Source organism: Polistes canadensis, unplaced genomic scaffold, assembly GCF_001313835.1.
Source record: "Polistes canadensis isolate GaletaPanama2010 unplaced genomic scaffold, ASM131383v1 scaffold_398, whole genome shotgun sequence".
Classification (NCBI taxonomy): Eukaryota; Metazoa; Arthropoda; class Insecta; order Hymenoptera; family Vespidae; genus Polistes; species Polistes canadensis.
In genome coordinates, this window is record NW_014569945.1 from 24,656 (window position 1) to 40,712 (window position 16,057).

At 28.6% G+C, this 16,057-nt stretch overlaps 1 protein-coding gene across 3 annotated transcripts in view; it reads right to left on the reverse strand.

Annotated features, from left to right (window-relative positions):
- Positions 1-264: 264 nt before the first annotated feature.
- Positions 265-16,057, reverse strand: part of LOC106792260 (protein N-terminal asparagine amidohydrolase) — a 40,949-nt gene continuing 25,156 nt past the window's right edge. For 2 of the 3 annotated variants that reach the window (XM_014758533.1, XM_014758531.1), the window contains exons 4-9: positions 3,463-3,650; positions 2,543-2,608; positions 1,893-2,075; positions 1,575-1,783; positions 940-1,101; positions 265-728 (exon numbers count right to left, since the gene is read on the reverse strand). In XM_014758533.1, coding sequence (XP_014614019.1) covers positions 603-728; positions 940-1,101; positions 1,575-1,783; positions 1,893-2,075; positions 2,543-2,608; positions 3,463-3,649 — 933 coding nt within the window. In that variant the 5' untranslated portion in view covers position 3,650 and the 3' untranslated portion in view covers positions 265-602. Of the gene's footprint in view, positions 729-939; positions 1,102-1,574; positions 1,784-1,892; positions 2,076-2,542; positions 2,609-3,462; positions 3,651-7,823; positions 7,929-16,057 lie in introns of those variants that run through there. The other variant, XM_014758534.1, reaches the window with a different exon arrangement.

The following is a 16,057-nucleotide window of genomic DNA, read 5'->3' on the forward strand; positions in this document are numbered from 1 at the left end:
GAAAAAACAACCTCGGGAGAGAAAAAGAATTTTTCCCTTTCACAAATATTTTTTTCCTCCTTTTTCCTTACCCCTTTCACTTTTTAATTTTATGTACTGTCGAGTTCAAGGTAGTAACACGTGTATATGTGTAATGTGTATTATGCGCGTAACTATATAATATTATTTTAATTTATTGATTGATTTACAAACTCAACGAGAGAGAAAGAGAGAGAGAGAGAGAGAGAGAGAGTTGTAAGTAATTTTTAATTAAAATCTTGTCTCTCTCTTCTCTTTCGCACTTTCGACAAACGGTTTATTATTATTATTAATTATTCTTTTTTCTAATTTCGCTATTTTTTGCGTTGTTGTTGTGTTATCATATTCGTTATTTTAGTGACTCGCAATTATTCATTGAAAATAATATTTTCTCCTTCTTCTTCTTCTTCTTCATGATAGAGGTTGAAAAAACGAATGAAATAAAATAAAATGAAATAAAATAAAAACTGATGGATATTCGCGAGCATTAATTAATCAATTAATTAATTTTTGTATGCTCCTATAAGAAAAGACAATGTGAAGTTTTGCGCGCACGTATATATTTTCATATATAAGTGCAATAATTAGTATCGTATTGGTTGCCAGATACCAGTTGTTTCATCCCGACGATAATAATGAGGCCTATTATCCCGGAAGACGGTAACAGCCGGAAATTGATTGTCCTGGATATATTTAAGCGTTGCTCGTATCTGAAATATAAATGCAAAAAAAATAAATAAATAAATAAAAACCATTATGAAAAAGTACTTTTAACATGTGTATATTATTAAGTATTTTAAAAGATTGTTTTATCGATAAAAGAGATAAATAAAATGTATAACAAAAATTGTGAGATATTGGTCGATTGATTTTTTGGATTTATAAAATTCATTTCGTTAAAAAGGAAAATAAAATAATCACCTGCGACGCGAAATGAGGAAGTTCAACTTCCGGTGACGTCGATAGATGTTGAAGGATGAATTGATCGGTTTGAGATAGCCAAAGGTCGACACCTCTCAAGGGATCGTAATTAAAGGGACCGATTCTAAGTAATCCCAGGTTGTAGTCGTAGACGTCGAGAACCTACAAATTTTCAAATACCATTTCTTAAAACTCAATTATAGAATTAATTTTCTTTATTGGGTTTAAACGTCGAGTATATCGCGAATCATTAACGATAATTAATTGAATCCCTTAAAATTCGTGTTAGGTTCAAAACTTTTCAATACCACCCCACATGTATATTTTTTTTCTATATATATATATATATATATTTGTTTTCCCATTTAACACGAAACGAATTGGTACGTAAGAATGCACGTGAAATTTCTCCCTTAAAGTTTTTTTTTTTGAAAACGGTTGAGAGTATGCGATTTCACTTGCTTGCATTGTGTAGAGTTTGACAAAAAAAATCGGTATTCCGAATGGAGTCCTTGTAAGTTAAAAAACAGTGTAATGCATATTATATTTAAATGTAGTACATATATAGAAAACGCGCGACTTGTCTAGTCTACTATTAATTTTTCTCTTCCATTTAGATAACAGCGCACATGCACCTGTTGACCTCCGGTTAACTGTCTGGCACACCTGAGCGGCTGATCGGGGCCCTTGTCAGGGAAGGTTGCAGGGAAGATCTCGCCGGTCTTCAAGTTCAATCCGATACCATAGATCACAGGCCAATGGATGCCAGCTCTTACGGTGGTGTTCAGTTCACCGACACAGCACAACGTTAAGTCGATTTCGACGGGTTGTTTGTGAAAGGCAGCTTTTAAGAATATATAAAAAAAAAAAAAGAAAAAACAACAACATACAGATATTTTCCAGTATTGAGTTTTAATTTAATTTAAAACACAAAAAGTGTGTTGAATACTTACATAAAATATTATAAAACAATTCCTCGGAGTAATTCTTTGGGTCGGAATAACCACCGACCAACTGTAATTCTAAACGACCTTCCGGAAAGCCAATAGATAATTCTGTCACCCTTTGAATCATGGCAGCTGCGGCATCTTCCGTACCTGCGCCATCCAGGTGTGCCAAGGCTGACGCACCCGATCCTGCAAATTTAAATAATATAATATTTGCAATTTCCCTAATACGCTTTTCTTTTTTTATATATTTATACAGTCACAATTGAATAATTAATTATTATTCAATAAAATCTAAAAATCTGTAATATACATATAGTAACACATACATAGTAATTTTATTGATTGGAAAGAAAAATATATTTTTTTGTTTTGTTTTTTTTTTTACACTTTATGTAGCAATATGTTAGGAATAAAAATGATTTATACGTATTAATACAATATATTATAATATAATCTTATTCCTCTTTATTTATATTTTGTTTCTTTTTCTTTTTTATATAAATATTCTATCTCGTTATCTGATTTTTCACTTACTTAGGCCAAGTATAAGGGTAGATATGTGTTTGTCGTTTTCTCGTTTCTCTCAATGGTATTTATTTAAAGAGAAATATACCTATATATGTATGCACGTGTATATATAAGTATATACTAACCGGAATGCTTCACGACGACGATTATGCACGTAGTCATGTCGTCCGAGCCGAGGATGCTCACGTTCTCTGCGAAAGGAAAAGAAGAGGAGAGCACTTAGTACGGTGAATTCCAAAGTGGCTTTTCGACGAGTAGTATATGTGTATGTATATATAAGCCACGGTAAAAAGCCTATTTTCTCACGCTACTTGCTTTAAAATGCTTTAAAATAAGAAAAAAAGAAAAAAAAAAACAAAAATATTGAAGAAAAAGATAAAAAAGATAGATAGATAGACAGATAGATAGATATAAGTAAGAGAGAGAGAGAGAGAGAGAGAGAGAGAGAGACGATTCTATAATAATAAAATATAATTTTGTTGTCTTCAACAATATGCTACGTTTCATTTTTTAAATTTAATATCATTTATTGATTTTTCTTTTACTTTATATATATTACAAAATTATAATTAATTATTTTTTTCTATATAATATTTCATTATAAAGTATAATCATATATATATATATATATATCATTATCTTTTTCCTGGGTTTAATATATGTGACTTGAAATTTCGTCATCTAGAAAACGAATCATTAAGTTTAACCCAATTTAATTAATCTTTTCGACAAAAGCAGGTTACGTCAATATCTCAGTAGCTTGATATCGCATTAACTCTTAGCAATGTGGTTTCTTCATTTCGATATCATTTGAAATAAATGTATACATGGTTGCGCGAGAGTATTGGGTCAAGTTTTTAATTTCTCTCTCTTTTTCTATCTCTATTTCTTTTTATTATAATCTCTAAATCATTCTCATTTTAGAGACAAGAAACGGCGAGTTAATCAGAGTAAAATATTCTCGTGGAAGTCTCGTCGAAAACAACAAAAAATAATAATAATAATAATAATAATAATAATAATAATAATATGATATTATACTAACTATCCATTGGTACAGTGGCTGCCATTTCTCGTTGCTGGACGTACAAAAGGCCGACCGGGCCCACCAATTTTGCGGGTATTGAGTGAAGTTGCGTTGCGGTCTCACGATATACGGGGTGTGACACGTATAACGATCTACTGTCCGTTGGGACATCTTCCTGAAGGACCCCGTTTAAAATCAACACCATTCTGAAACGATATATAATACAATAAATTACATTAACCGATATAATAGTATCACAACATCCATAATTATAATTCGATTAGTAAAAGTATTGTAATATTTGTAATTACAAAAATAAACTTTTCTTTTCTTCTCTCTTTTTACTGGTAATCTCGTTAGATTATACATACACGTTAGATTGTCGGGGGAAATATTCTTGTCTAAAAAAAAGTTTATGGAAATTAATATTATTAATCTACACATCGATAACCCCCCGAACACATTTAACGTGTTATTTCGTGCAACATAATAATATTAGGGTAAAATTAAAATACGTACACGTACATTCTGTTGTAAATTGTGTTATAAATTGCATAATGTTGATTGTTTTTGTAAAATTGTGACTTTGGAAATAATATATAAAACGCACGAGAATTTTTGGTTCACCCTAATATATATACATATATATATATTCTGTATAGGGGGTGAGTGGTGGGTGGTGGAAGGAAGAGGAGTCCCCAGAGTCCTCCTTGTTAACACGATTAAACACAACGGAACGGTCGACACGGGTTGGCACGAGTGCCAACAATGCCTGGGTTGTCTGTGATCTTCGATCTCTTGATCCTGTTACCGCCTTTGTCATAATGCCTCGTGTATAGATCGTGCACTCAGATAAATCGCGCGAGGACTTCATTGTGAAGAAGAAAAGGGTATATATATATGTGTGTATTATAGAGTATATATACAATATACAATAAATGTTACGAGAGGTGGTCGGAGAAACATCATGGCGGGGGAGAATATTACCTTTTTTTTTTCTTTTTTTAAATCTTCCTCACACAACACAAACGAGATTGAATGAATAAATAAATTAATAAATAAGGAGAAAGAAACACGAATTGGTTAATTAATTTCATATATATTATGAGGAACGCGTGGTAAGTGTGTGTTGTGTGTGTGTTTATTTAAATAAATGGAAAGATTTAATATCGTATTTTAAAATACTTTATAACAAGTGGTCTTCAAATTCTATTCCACGGAATTCTACGGGTTCCACATAACTTTAACAAAAGATTTTCACGAATTCTTTTGTTTTTAGATATATATTATTATCGTTTGTTTGTAATTTAATTGTAATTTTTAATTTTAATTAAAGTAGTATACATAAGAATTACGTATAAATGAAGTACATATTGACTTTTTTCTTTTTTATAGGAGGAAAAGATTTCATAAAATATTTTTACGTTCATGTAAGGGGTCGCGTGAATTATAGGTTATTTTAAAATAAAATGGCGGAATATATAAGTTTTATAATCAGAAATATATATATATATATCTGGTGTGTTATTGCATGCTGTATCGCATTTTCGCATGCTCATATAGAAAAAAAAAAAAACAATTAATATATTTATTATTAATTTTATTTACACATTATATAAAGCGATTAGGAAAATAAAAATAGAAAGAAAAAATAATAGAAATATGGAAATAAGATATTAAAAGCTAGTTCGATCCGATTCTATATGCGAAAAACAACGTCGACTGACGTATAATTGAAGAGAATATACATGACGTTTATTTTTGATCGTCGGAAAAATGCACGAATAATAAAAGCTCGATAATTAATATTCGAAACATCGAGAAAATCGTGCGAGAATAAAAGAGAACGCGGCGAGTGGAAAAAATTCAAGAACAAATAAATAAAAGGATTTAAAAGTCGCGTAGGAAGAAGAAATGTACACAAAAAAAGAAGGAAATAAAAAGAAATTCGTTTGAGTGAAAATGAAATAGATAAATTGATAAATTGATAGATTAATAGATGGAAAGAAAGATTGGTATGTGTTTAAATAATAGAAAAAACTAGAAAGAAAATAATAAATAAGAAAATTATTTCATTTGACGAAAAACTTGTTCCCACGTGTGGTAGGTATGGGGTGCTTAGGTTTTAAAATAGATGTTTCTCACTTTGAAAACAGATGTCTTTGGCGAGCCGTGTAGCGACAATTTTAAAAAGACGTTTACTACATTTGTCCATTTATTTTTCTTATCTAATTATATCTTTCCTTCATTTCTCTATTTCTTCCTTTTTTTTAACCATCTCTCTTCAATGTATAAATATAAATAATATCTTGCAAGAAAAAAAAGAAAAGAACCATATCGAAAGCAATATGTTTTAAAAATAATTGACAAATATGTGTTACAAAAACCACCCTCAAAAAAAAAAATAAAAATAAAAAGAAATAAAAAATCCCAAATATAAGAAAAATAAGGGGAAATATTTGTGCGAATTATAAGAAAATTAAAATAAAGCGAAGCAAGAAAAGGTCGGGGAAAAATTTTGCGAAAATATCCTAAAAGAAATATTTAATCTAACGAAATCAAAAACGTTGGGGAGTCGGAGGCGGGGGGAGGGGGCGGTAAAATATTTAATAAAATCAATTTTACTAGAAAAATTTACAATTGAAATAAAACTTCTTTATCGATCATTCAAAAATTATATGTATATGTATCGTCTGTTACGTATATTTATGTTTCTCTCTCTCTCTCTCTCTCTCTTTCTCTCCGTTCGCGTGTATGTGTATGCGTGTATCTGTGTGTTATAGTACGTCACACAAAGTTAATTAGTATTCTATATTGAAAAGGAAATACGGCGACATAATTACTGGTTGCGATTTGGATATAGTAAGCTTATAAATTGTTCCTTTTATATCGTCTGCGAACATTATTATGGCAGAACCCGTATTAAAACTACTATTTTGTTGTGTAATTTCTTTCATCGACGTATCGCCTAATCTATGTATTATTGCATATATATATGTATATGTATACAAGATCATTAGATCGTATAAATATTCTTGGAGAAAATCCTATCGTTCGAAATTACACCGAGAATATCCTGCACACAAACGTTCGTCATTATATTCATTTTTATTTCTTTTTTTTTTTTTTGTTCTGTTTCAATGTTTTATTTTTTTACTAAACGATGGAAATGAAATGTCTCTACGAGGTGAAGGTAGAGGTTCGGGGGTAGGTAGGGCTTTCAAAAAGTTGTTCCACGAAATTATTCTACTTTTTTTTCATGAAACTCTTTTGCCAGACTAATTTTATTGTTCATTTTATTTTTTTTCTTATTGGGTTATTAAATTAATTGGATTGAAATGAGTTTGCAAAAAGAGAGAGAGAGAGAGCGGTTGATTTTGAAATATTATTTTAGAATATTTCGGGAGGCTTCTCATCTTTTATTATATTATATATTCTTCCATACACATTTTTCGTATCTCTTACGTTTGAGAAAAAAAAATATCGTTAGATATGTTGAAAATTTGTGTGGTGTAAGATTAAATATTATTTTTTAATATTTATCGAGGATACAACAAAAAAATGAAATAAAATAAAATAAAATAAAATAAAATAAAAGAAAATAAAGTAAAATAAAAAAAGCAGACGCGCGAGAGAGAAATTGGAAATTTGGAAGACACGAGAAAGACCTTGAAAAGATAATTTTTTTTCTTTATTTCTTTCGTGATCTTTTTTAAGAACGTTTATCGTCCGTAACGAGCACAAGTCTCGCGAGTTTCTAGAATACTTTGAACATGCTTACGAACCGATAAACTCGAAGAAAAACAGTATTATTAATGAAGTCTTACGATATGCCTTATTCTTTTTTTCTCTCTTTTTTTTTTTTATTTTTCCAGACGATAATTAAAGATTATTATACGAAAGAAAGGAAAAAACAAAAAAAAAAAAAACAAGGAAAAAATTTACATTGATCTAATTGTCTTAGAGAGAGAGAGAGAGAGAGAGAGAGAGGGAAAAAGAAAAGAAAGGTATTTGTACCTGTCTCCGTTTGCTTCTTTCCTTCCCCCTTCCTCCTCTTATACTTCTTTCTTTTTATTTTCTTCAATATATGTATATATATATATATAAAAAAGGAAAAGAAAAAGAAAGAACATTGAAGGTACACCACCCGTTATACGATTATATATTTTTCCCTTATTTATTAATTTCGATATAATAATTTTGGTCTCTCTCGAAAAAATAAATAGAACAAAATATGATTTCACTTATAATGTTATCTATATATTAAATAATGACAAATAAAAATATTACACGAATGAATATGGAAATAAATATATCTAGACAAAAATTACGATTAAATAAAGTGTATTTGTGATTGGGAACTAAGTGAGCATGATTACCTTTAATAAAAACCTATTGAATAACACAGATCACCGATAATATATATTATATATTATCTATTTAGTTGAATTCTGTCAAATTTAAAAACGATTTAACCAACACACTTTTATTATTAATAATCACACAAAAATTCACACAAAGAGTTCTCGCGTTTTTTTTTAATTAAAAACACATTTTAGTTCACTTTTCATCCATTACGTAAAATTAGATTTTTATAATATTATCGAATTGTTGGGTGTATGTGAACACAATTAAATATATATTTATATTATAATTGTGTGTGTCTGTGTGTGTGTAATTTATAACAACATCGCGTGTTAAATTGTTCGAATAATGAGGAATAAAATGGAAAAAAAAAAACAAAAAAACAAAAATCAAATCGAAAGGAAAATTTTGGAACGAGAACACGAGCAAGTTAAAAAGCAAAGAAGCAAACGATTAATCGATCGATCGATCGATCTAGCGGCAGAAAGACTAAAGATCGAACAAGTACTACGACGAGAACGGTGTTTTCCTTCGAACGAGTATAGTCATTGGCGTCAGCCGACACGTTTAACAAATCGCATTAATTATGGCTTCCCTTATCAGTCAGAACGTTGATTGGTTGGTCGTTTCGATGCGAGTTTACTTGGTGGGATGGCTTTAAATCCGACCAAGACCAATCGAACTTCTTTTTACCGATCAGATATTCACAACAGCAAACTTACACGTTTATACATATGTATGTATATATGTATGTATTTGTGTATATACGATATGTGAAACATATCAAGAGTAGGAGAGAAAATAACATGTTTGGAGCAACTTTAATAACGTGTTTGTGTATCCTTTATGCGTGGATAAATGTGTGTGTGTGTGTATGAAATAGATTTATAAAGATGTGTTCAATTATATCCGTGTATTAAATATGTATTCTAACAAGAGCACTAAGTAGTTCTGGAAAATAATTTCGCTTTGTTTTTTGCTTCTTTTTTTTTTGCACAAAGATTAAACAATAAAAATAACATATTTTGTATTTTTAATTTAAATATATAATAAGAAAATACAAAAATGTGAGATAAATATAAGTGAAATAATGATAAGACATTGTAAAAAACTTTGTAAGTTGTGCAATAAACATCTGATTATATATATATAATAAGAAAATATGTTAAAAAAAGAAATATAAATAATTACTTTACGATATATAGAATAATTGTATAAAATTGTTATATCAAACGAATAATTGTCGTATCTTCAAATACATTTGTAATAACTATGACAATGTTAAATTGTTCTTTCGTCAATGAAATTTTATAAATGTTATAATAAATGAAGTAATAACGAGATTAGGATTATTCTAATGTCGTCGGGAAAAAGAAAGTCATAATTTAGCTTTCTTCCGTGTATATGATCATAACTCGCGTAATCTTTCATTTTTACTCGTTTGCACGTTGAGCAAACGGGATTAGTATTCGTCTTGGATTAGGATAAGGATTAGATAGATAAATAGTATGGTTAGACACGTACAAGATTAAACGTTCTCTCGCAATATCGTGAAAAATTATTCTCACGTGAAAGCTTTCTCACGTTTAATATAAATTTTATATCATTCGTAAATATATATATATAACTCGATTTTAAATATTATTCATTAGACAAATTAATAAGATAAATAATCTTTATCTATAACGCTGTGAGGGGATCATTTTTAATTCATTCGTTTTTTTTCTTCAATTATTTTCTTTTCGCAAAATTTCAGACCTTATAAATTAATATTATTTTTAATAATTCAATTAAAATTCTTACGCTTATTATTATTATTATTATTATTATTTTATTCGAATAATAAAAATAAAACTCTTTAATATATTTTATATGTAAAATAAAAAAACACACACAACTACTGATATATATATATATATATTATTTATTAGCCAATACCCCGATATAATTAAATTGTTGCATTACTGAATTTCTCCGTGTAATATTTCAGTTATTTGAAAAATAATTTTCTAATATGAAAAGTAATACCTTTATTAAGTTTTACATAGCAAGCAAGAGGTTGCAAAACGTAACACCTATGTGATACCTACTTACTTACTTATTTACTTGCTTGCTTGGTTGCTTGCTTGGTTGCTTGCTTGGTTGCTTGCGATAGTAATCTTTCTAGGCAATTATTCTCGTGGAAAATTACTTACACGAGAGGAGGTTCGATGTGATACGAAACTATCGTCGTTCTTCTTATCGAACGACGCAATGCACCCAAGGAATCGTCCACCAGAGGATACGCTTTAATTATCCTTCGAAGGAAGGATAGATATACTCGAGATGAGGAGGAAGAAAATTAAGAAAAAAAAAAAAAATATAAATAAAGAAAAAGAGAAAAAGGACAAAAAATTCTCTATACTTTCGAATACTTACTTATCCCCTCGTAATTTCATAAAATTTCATACTTTGCGTGACGTTCTCTCTTGTAACATTCTTTCTCTCTTTCTTTTCTTTTTTTTTTAATGTATTTCTTTTTTTCGTTGCTTTTTCCATCTTTTTCCTTTTTTCCCTTCCACTCTTCGTATCTTCAAGCACGCGAAACATTTTCTTAGAATTGCGATTATCCACACTAGCATGAGTCACACTATCAACCGTTTTGAATACATGGAATATCTTTAACGTGTCTTTTTATTTTATTTTATTTTATTTTATTTTATTTTATTTATAAGAGAAATTATTCGATAAGGGGATCTCTCTCTTTTTATATATTATTTTTTTTTTTTATTTTTATTAATCGAACACACATTATAGGTTCGATCATTTTATCTTATACATGAAAAATATATCTCTTCTCAACGTGTTTTGATTTATTTTATTTATAATAAATATATTTGAAAATATATTTGTTAATATTATATATATATATAAAAAAAATATATCGAAGAGATTAAGTGTATAAAAGTAACTAGAGAATTTATCAGAACAAATGAATAAAATAAGAAAAATATTATTACAACATTAAAAAATTGTTTAAATAAAAATATTTTTCGTTCCCCCCTTTGACCCCCAATAACGAAATTAAAAAGAAAAAAGAAAATAGTAATTACGAAAAGAAATTCTATAAGAATATTAATCGTAAGATATTTAAAGATACTTTAGAATCTTTGAAAATTATTTAAGAATAAACGTTATAACGTTAAACATAAGAGAATATCCGATAATATGTTCCAGTTCTTTAGATATTATACTAACACATTTTTCCATTATAATATCTGAAAGGGAATTGGTTGACGTCAATACCGAAAATTTTACATCGAGTATCGTTGAATCAGACAGCAAAAGAGAAGAAAAAAAACGAAAAGAAAAATATAAAAAGAAAAAGAGTGGCTGCTGGCTGTTTATCGTCGATCGAAGTCCGCCATTTGCATAACTTCCACGTTACGTATAACACAAATGAATAAAGAAAGAAAAAAAGGGGGGAGGGGGGAAAAAGAAAAAGGAGTAGAGATATTATAACACACACAAATATATTATATATTAGGTGAATAATACTATTAATTCGTTGACTTTTTCTCTTAATATTTTCCATCGATAAATTTAATATTTATATAATATTTATATATAAGTTACTTATATATAAAAATATATATTATATATGTTACTGTCAAAGCCAAACCTCCCCCGGCAATGTTAACAATGCCTAGTCCGCCAACTTTTCTTTGCCATTTTATGAACTTTTTCAGATTGATTTATAACTCGATATAGTATTCTACGCGTAGACAAAAGAATGTACTTTAATTTAATATAAAAATCATTAAAATCTATTTGCTGAAAGTATTAAAAATATTTACCGAAAGTTTTCAAAGAAATTGCAAAGATGCACAATTTACAGCATTGCATTCTCTGACATTTTCTGAACTTTACATGCTAAATTTATAACTCGAAATGGTATTTTGCGTATAGACAAAGGAGTTTACTTTAATTTAATATAAGTTTCATTAAAATCTATTCACTTTTAGTATAAAAAATATTTACCAAAACTTTTCAAGGAAATTGCAAAGATGCACAATTTATAGCATTGCAATCTGTGATTTGATTTTCTTTTCTGATTGGGAGGGGTACGAATACTTTTCGATCAAAACAGAATATAAATCCTGATCAAAGTTTCATTTCAAAGTATACGGACAAGTTCGAGTCAACCGAATCGATTATTTTCGGTTTGATGCATTTTGTGATCTTTCTTTGTGAGAGAAATATAGAAAGAGAGAGAAAGAAAAAGAGAGAGAGTATGGTGTATGAAATAAATTTGTCCCTCGTAAAATTTCCAATTGGTCTCGGTTGTTTCGTTTGTTCAGATGATCTTTATCCGTGATCTTACATCTCACGGTATTCTTCTTCAATCCTCAACTATATATGTATTTATCACTATGTACATTTGTGTAAGTATTAGTCGATCTTTCTTTCTTTTTCTCGAATCAAACTGTAACGGAATGCTTTTCAACAATATCCTATATGTTCTGTTTAATTTCGAAACATTACCATTGTCATTTTAAAATCATTTTCTGTTAACGTAATATTAGATTGTTTTAAAACTTCCTACCCCCTCTATCTATTTCTCATTCTTTTCAGTTTAATTCTAATCCTATTAGTTTATACAATAGAACAATAATAATAATTAATATTATTTTTGTTAATAAAATTGCTGCTTTAGGAACATTAATGTGAACATGATTAATATAAGAAGAATTGTATGATATTAGTGATCGAATAATAATCGATAAAAATTCGATAATAAAATTATTATTAATTGATCTCAAATATTGAATAAATACAAAAATTCTTATTACTCTTAACAATTTTCTATGTTCTTTTTCTGTCCTATAATAATAATAATAATAATAACAATAATAATAAGTAGTAGTTTTTACATTTGAATAAGATAGAAAAACTTGTTGTACGCGATTGGATTAAAAAATTGAAGAAGAGAGGGGAGGGGGGATAATAAACAATTAATTGGAAGAACAGAAAAAAATTATTAACGTAGGATCGGTTAGGTGAGAAGGGAAGGGAAGGGAAGGGAGGGCTGTTAAAAAGTGAGGATGTTAGGGTGATGGGGGTGATTCATGGTCGTCGAAGAAAATCTAAAGACGGGACCTGCAATCTGTTACAATGGATTTTGAAGAGTGTAATTTTCGTTGGCAACAATGGCCGAGTATGCCCACCGTGCCGTATAATCTCATATATACCGTGCTTCTAATTTTCCGTGCACCATGGGAATCCTCTGTTGTCGTGTGTTCCATCTCTCTCATTCGAAAACAGGGATATTGTAAAGGAATAGAAAAAAAAAAAAATAATAAAAATAAAACAGGGTATCACGAAGTAAGAAACGGAACAGAATGGAACGGAAGAAAACTGTTTGTGTATGCAATATCAGAATTCGTCCTTGATAAAAAAACAAATGTCTTATTCTATGACCAGGAGGAAATTATGATGATAATGATTATTATTATTATTATTATTATTATTAATGATTTAAATATGATTTAGTAAAAATGTCATTGACTTAACTTACAATTAGTTAGAAACTTTTGAGACAATTTAATATTTCAAAGAAATGAAATATGTAAAAAGGTTATATTATTGTTAGATAAATTAAAGAAAAGAAAAAGGCAAAGAAGGATATCGTTATTCCTTTCAAGGTAGTGCATTTAGAATAGGTGATCTTAGTTGCAAGTAAGATTCTCTACCGAGATCGGTTCTTTAATCAGATGTAAAAAGATTTTTTTGTTAAGTTCCGTCAGAGAATCTGTACTGTAGAGTCTTGTTAGTTGCAGTGCTTTCATGTACGAGGGATTGAAAGAAAAAAGAGAAAGAGAAAGAAAAAGATGCGCGCACACACATATACAGGATGAAGGGTCACAAATTTCTAGGCTGGGCCAAAAGTATTCAAATGATTTCTAAAATGAATTAATTATTATTATTGGAAATCACATCTAATCATTGTAATTACCTTATTAATTATTATAAACTGCATGACATTGTTGATTTTTGTTATTTGAAAGAAATAATTGAATTAAAATATGTTTGGAGAAAGAAAAAAAAAAGAATAATTGATTTTAAATATAAATTATATGAATATTTTGTTGTTAATTCACATTTAAGAATTATAACAAGAGGATTTCTCCTCCAATGCAGCAATTGCGATGACTAATTGTAATAATATATGTATATACATATATATATATATATATATATATATTGATTTTTATCTGTTAGATCATTTTTAAAATACTATGAAAAGTTGATTTTTAAAATTGTTCATACCCATAAATGAAATAATCAATTTAACGAGTTAAACACTTTGTAATTTGATAATTTGCCAAAGAGAAAAACAAATGAATCTAAAGTGTATCTCAAAGAAAAAAACAAGAAGAATAATAATTAATTTTGAATATAAATTACTAAGAGACGAAAATTTATGGGTATACTTATGAGCTTTCGATCTATATTTATTGAAATAGTTGAAACCCCCATCTAGAAAACTTTTGATGCACCCTGTATATATATCAAGGGAAGAAGAAAGAAAAAGATAGAGATAGAGTGAGGAGAGATGCTATCGAAGACGTTAGCGTTTCGTATACGTTTAAACCTTTTTCCATTGCGGTTCTCTCCGGTCAGATCGTATCGCGACCATCGTTCTTTTCTTCTATCTTTTCTTATTTTCTTTTCTTCTTCTTCTCCATCTCCATCTTCTTCTTCTTCTTCATCTTCATCTTGTTCTTCATCTTTTTCTTTTCTTCATCTTCTACTTCATCGGACTTCATCTTAATCTTTATCTTTTTCATATTTTCTTTTCTTCATCTTCATCTTGTTCTTCATCTTTTTCTTTTTCATCTTCTACTTCATCGGACTTCATTTTAATCTTTATCTTTTTCATATTTTTCTTCTTCTTCGTTCTACTTCATCTTATTTGAAAGCAACGAACCAAAAGAAAAAGAAAGAAAGGAAGAAAGAAAGGATTCGTTCTTCCATTGAAGGATCGAAGGATCGATCGATCGATCGATAGATAGATCGACTCGCTCGATGATCATCTATCTGTCTCGGTAAGAAGATATTTTTTTGAATCATCTTTCTCTTATGTGATCCTGAAACCATGTTGAATGATCATTTTCTTATCCTTATCTTCTGCAAGTTATTATTTTTTATTCTTTCCGTTTTACCCATTTAAATATTCTTCTTCAGAAGATTTATTAATCGTCATTTATTTTTATGATCAATTTATATTTATATATCACATTATTTTGGTTAAAAATTCTTCACATTTTCGAGATATTCAATAAAAAATTTTGTATGTATAAGATGAAATTATCGTTAATTTTTATTTATTATAATTATATAAGTACAATAAAATGAGATTGACGTTTTATATTATATATGTATTGTTTTTTTCCTGTTTTACATCCGAAAAACGATATTTCAAGATAATTAAAATTTATGAATACATTTAGATAATTTTTATTTCGTATATTATTTCGATTAACATCTTATACGCATCGTTTCGTTAAATATGATAATATAAAACGAGAACGAATTCGAACATAGATAAATACATACACGTAACACGTGGATAAGGAAAAATTGTGGAGAAAAAAAAACAAGAAGAAAAAAAGAATATAAAAAAACGAAATCATTGAGATAAAACGAACGCGTTACTAGTATACAAGTATATCTCAAATGAAGATAAATAAAATAGATAAGACGACGACGGACGACGACAAAAAATAAAATAAAATAAAATAGAAAGAAAATATAAAATATAATATCCACTTGCCCCTATATATAATATATAACATCAACTAAACATTTTTAATTTTTAATCGAAATATGAAAGAATTATTATTTGATCGAATTGTTTATAAAGAATGGTATTAATAATATTAAATATGAGAAAGAAAAAGAGAAAAAACAATTTGAAGATAACAGATAAGAGATCGTAGGGAAGAGACATGTGCTGGCTGGCTGGCAATTGGTTCCACCCTTTTTCGTATGGTCAGAATTATCGAGAGATATCGATCGAGAATTAAAGAGAAAATACCATAGACGGAGAGATAAGAAGAGAGAGAGAGAGAGAGAGTAGGAAGGGTAGGAAGATGTGTAGAAGAAATATAGGAAAAAGAAAATAAATAAGAGTAAGAAGATGAAAAAGATAAAATAGTGTAAAAAGAGATATAAATAATTTAAGAAGAAAAATATATGAGAAAAG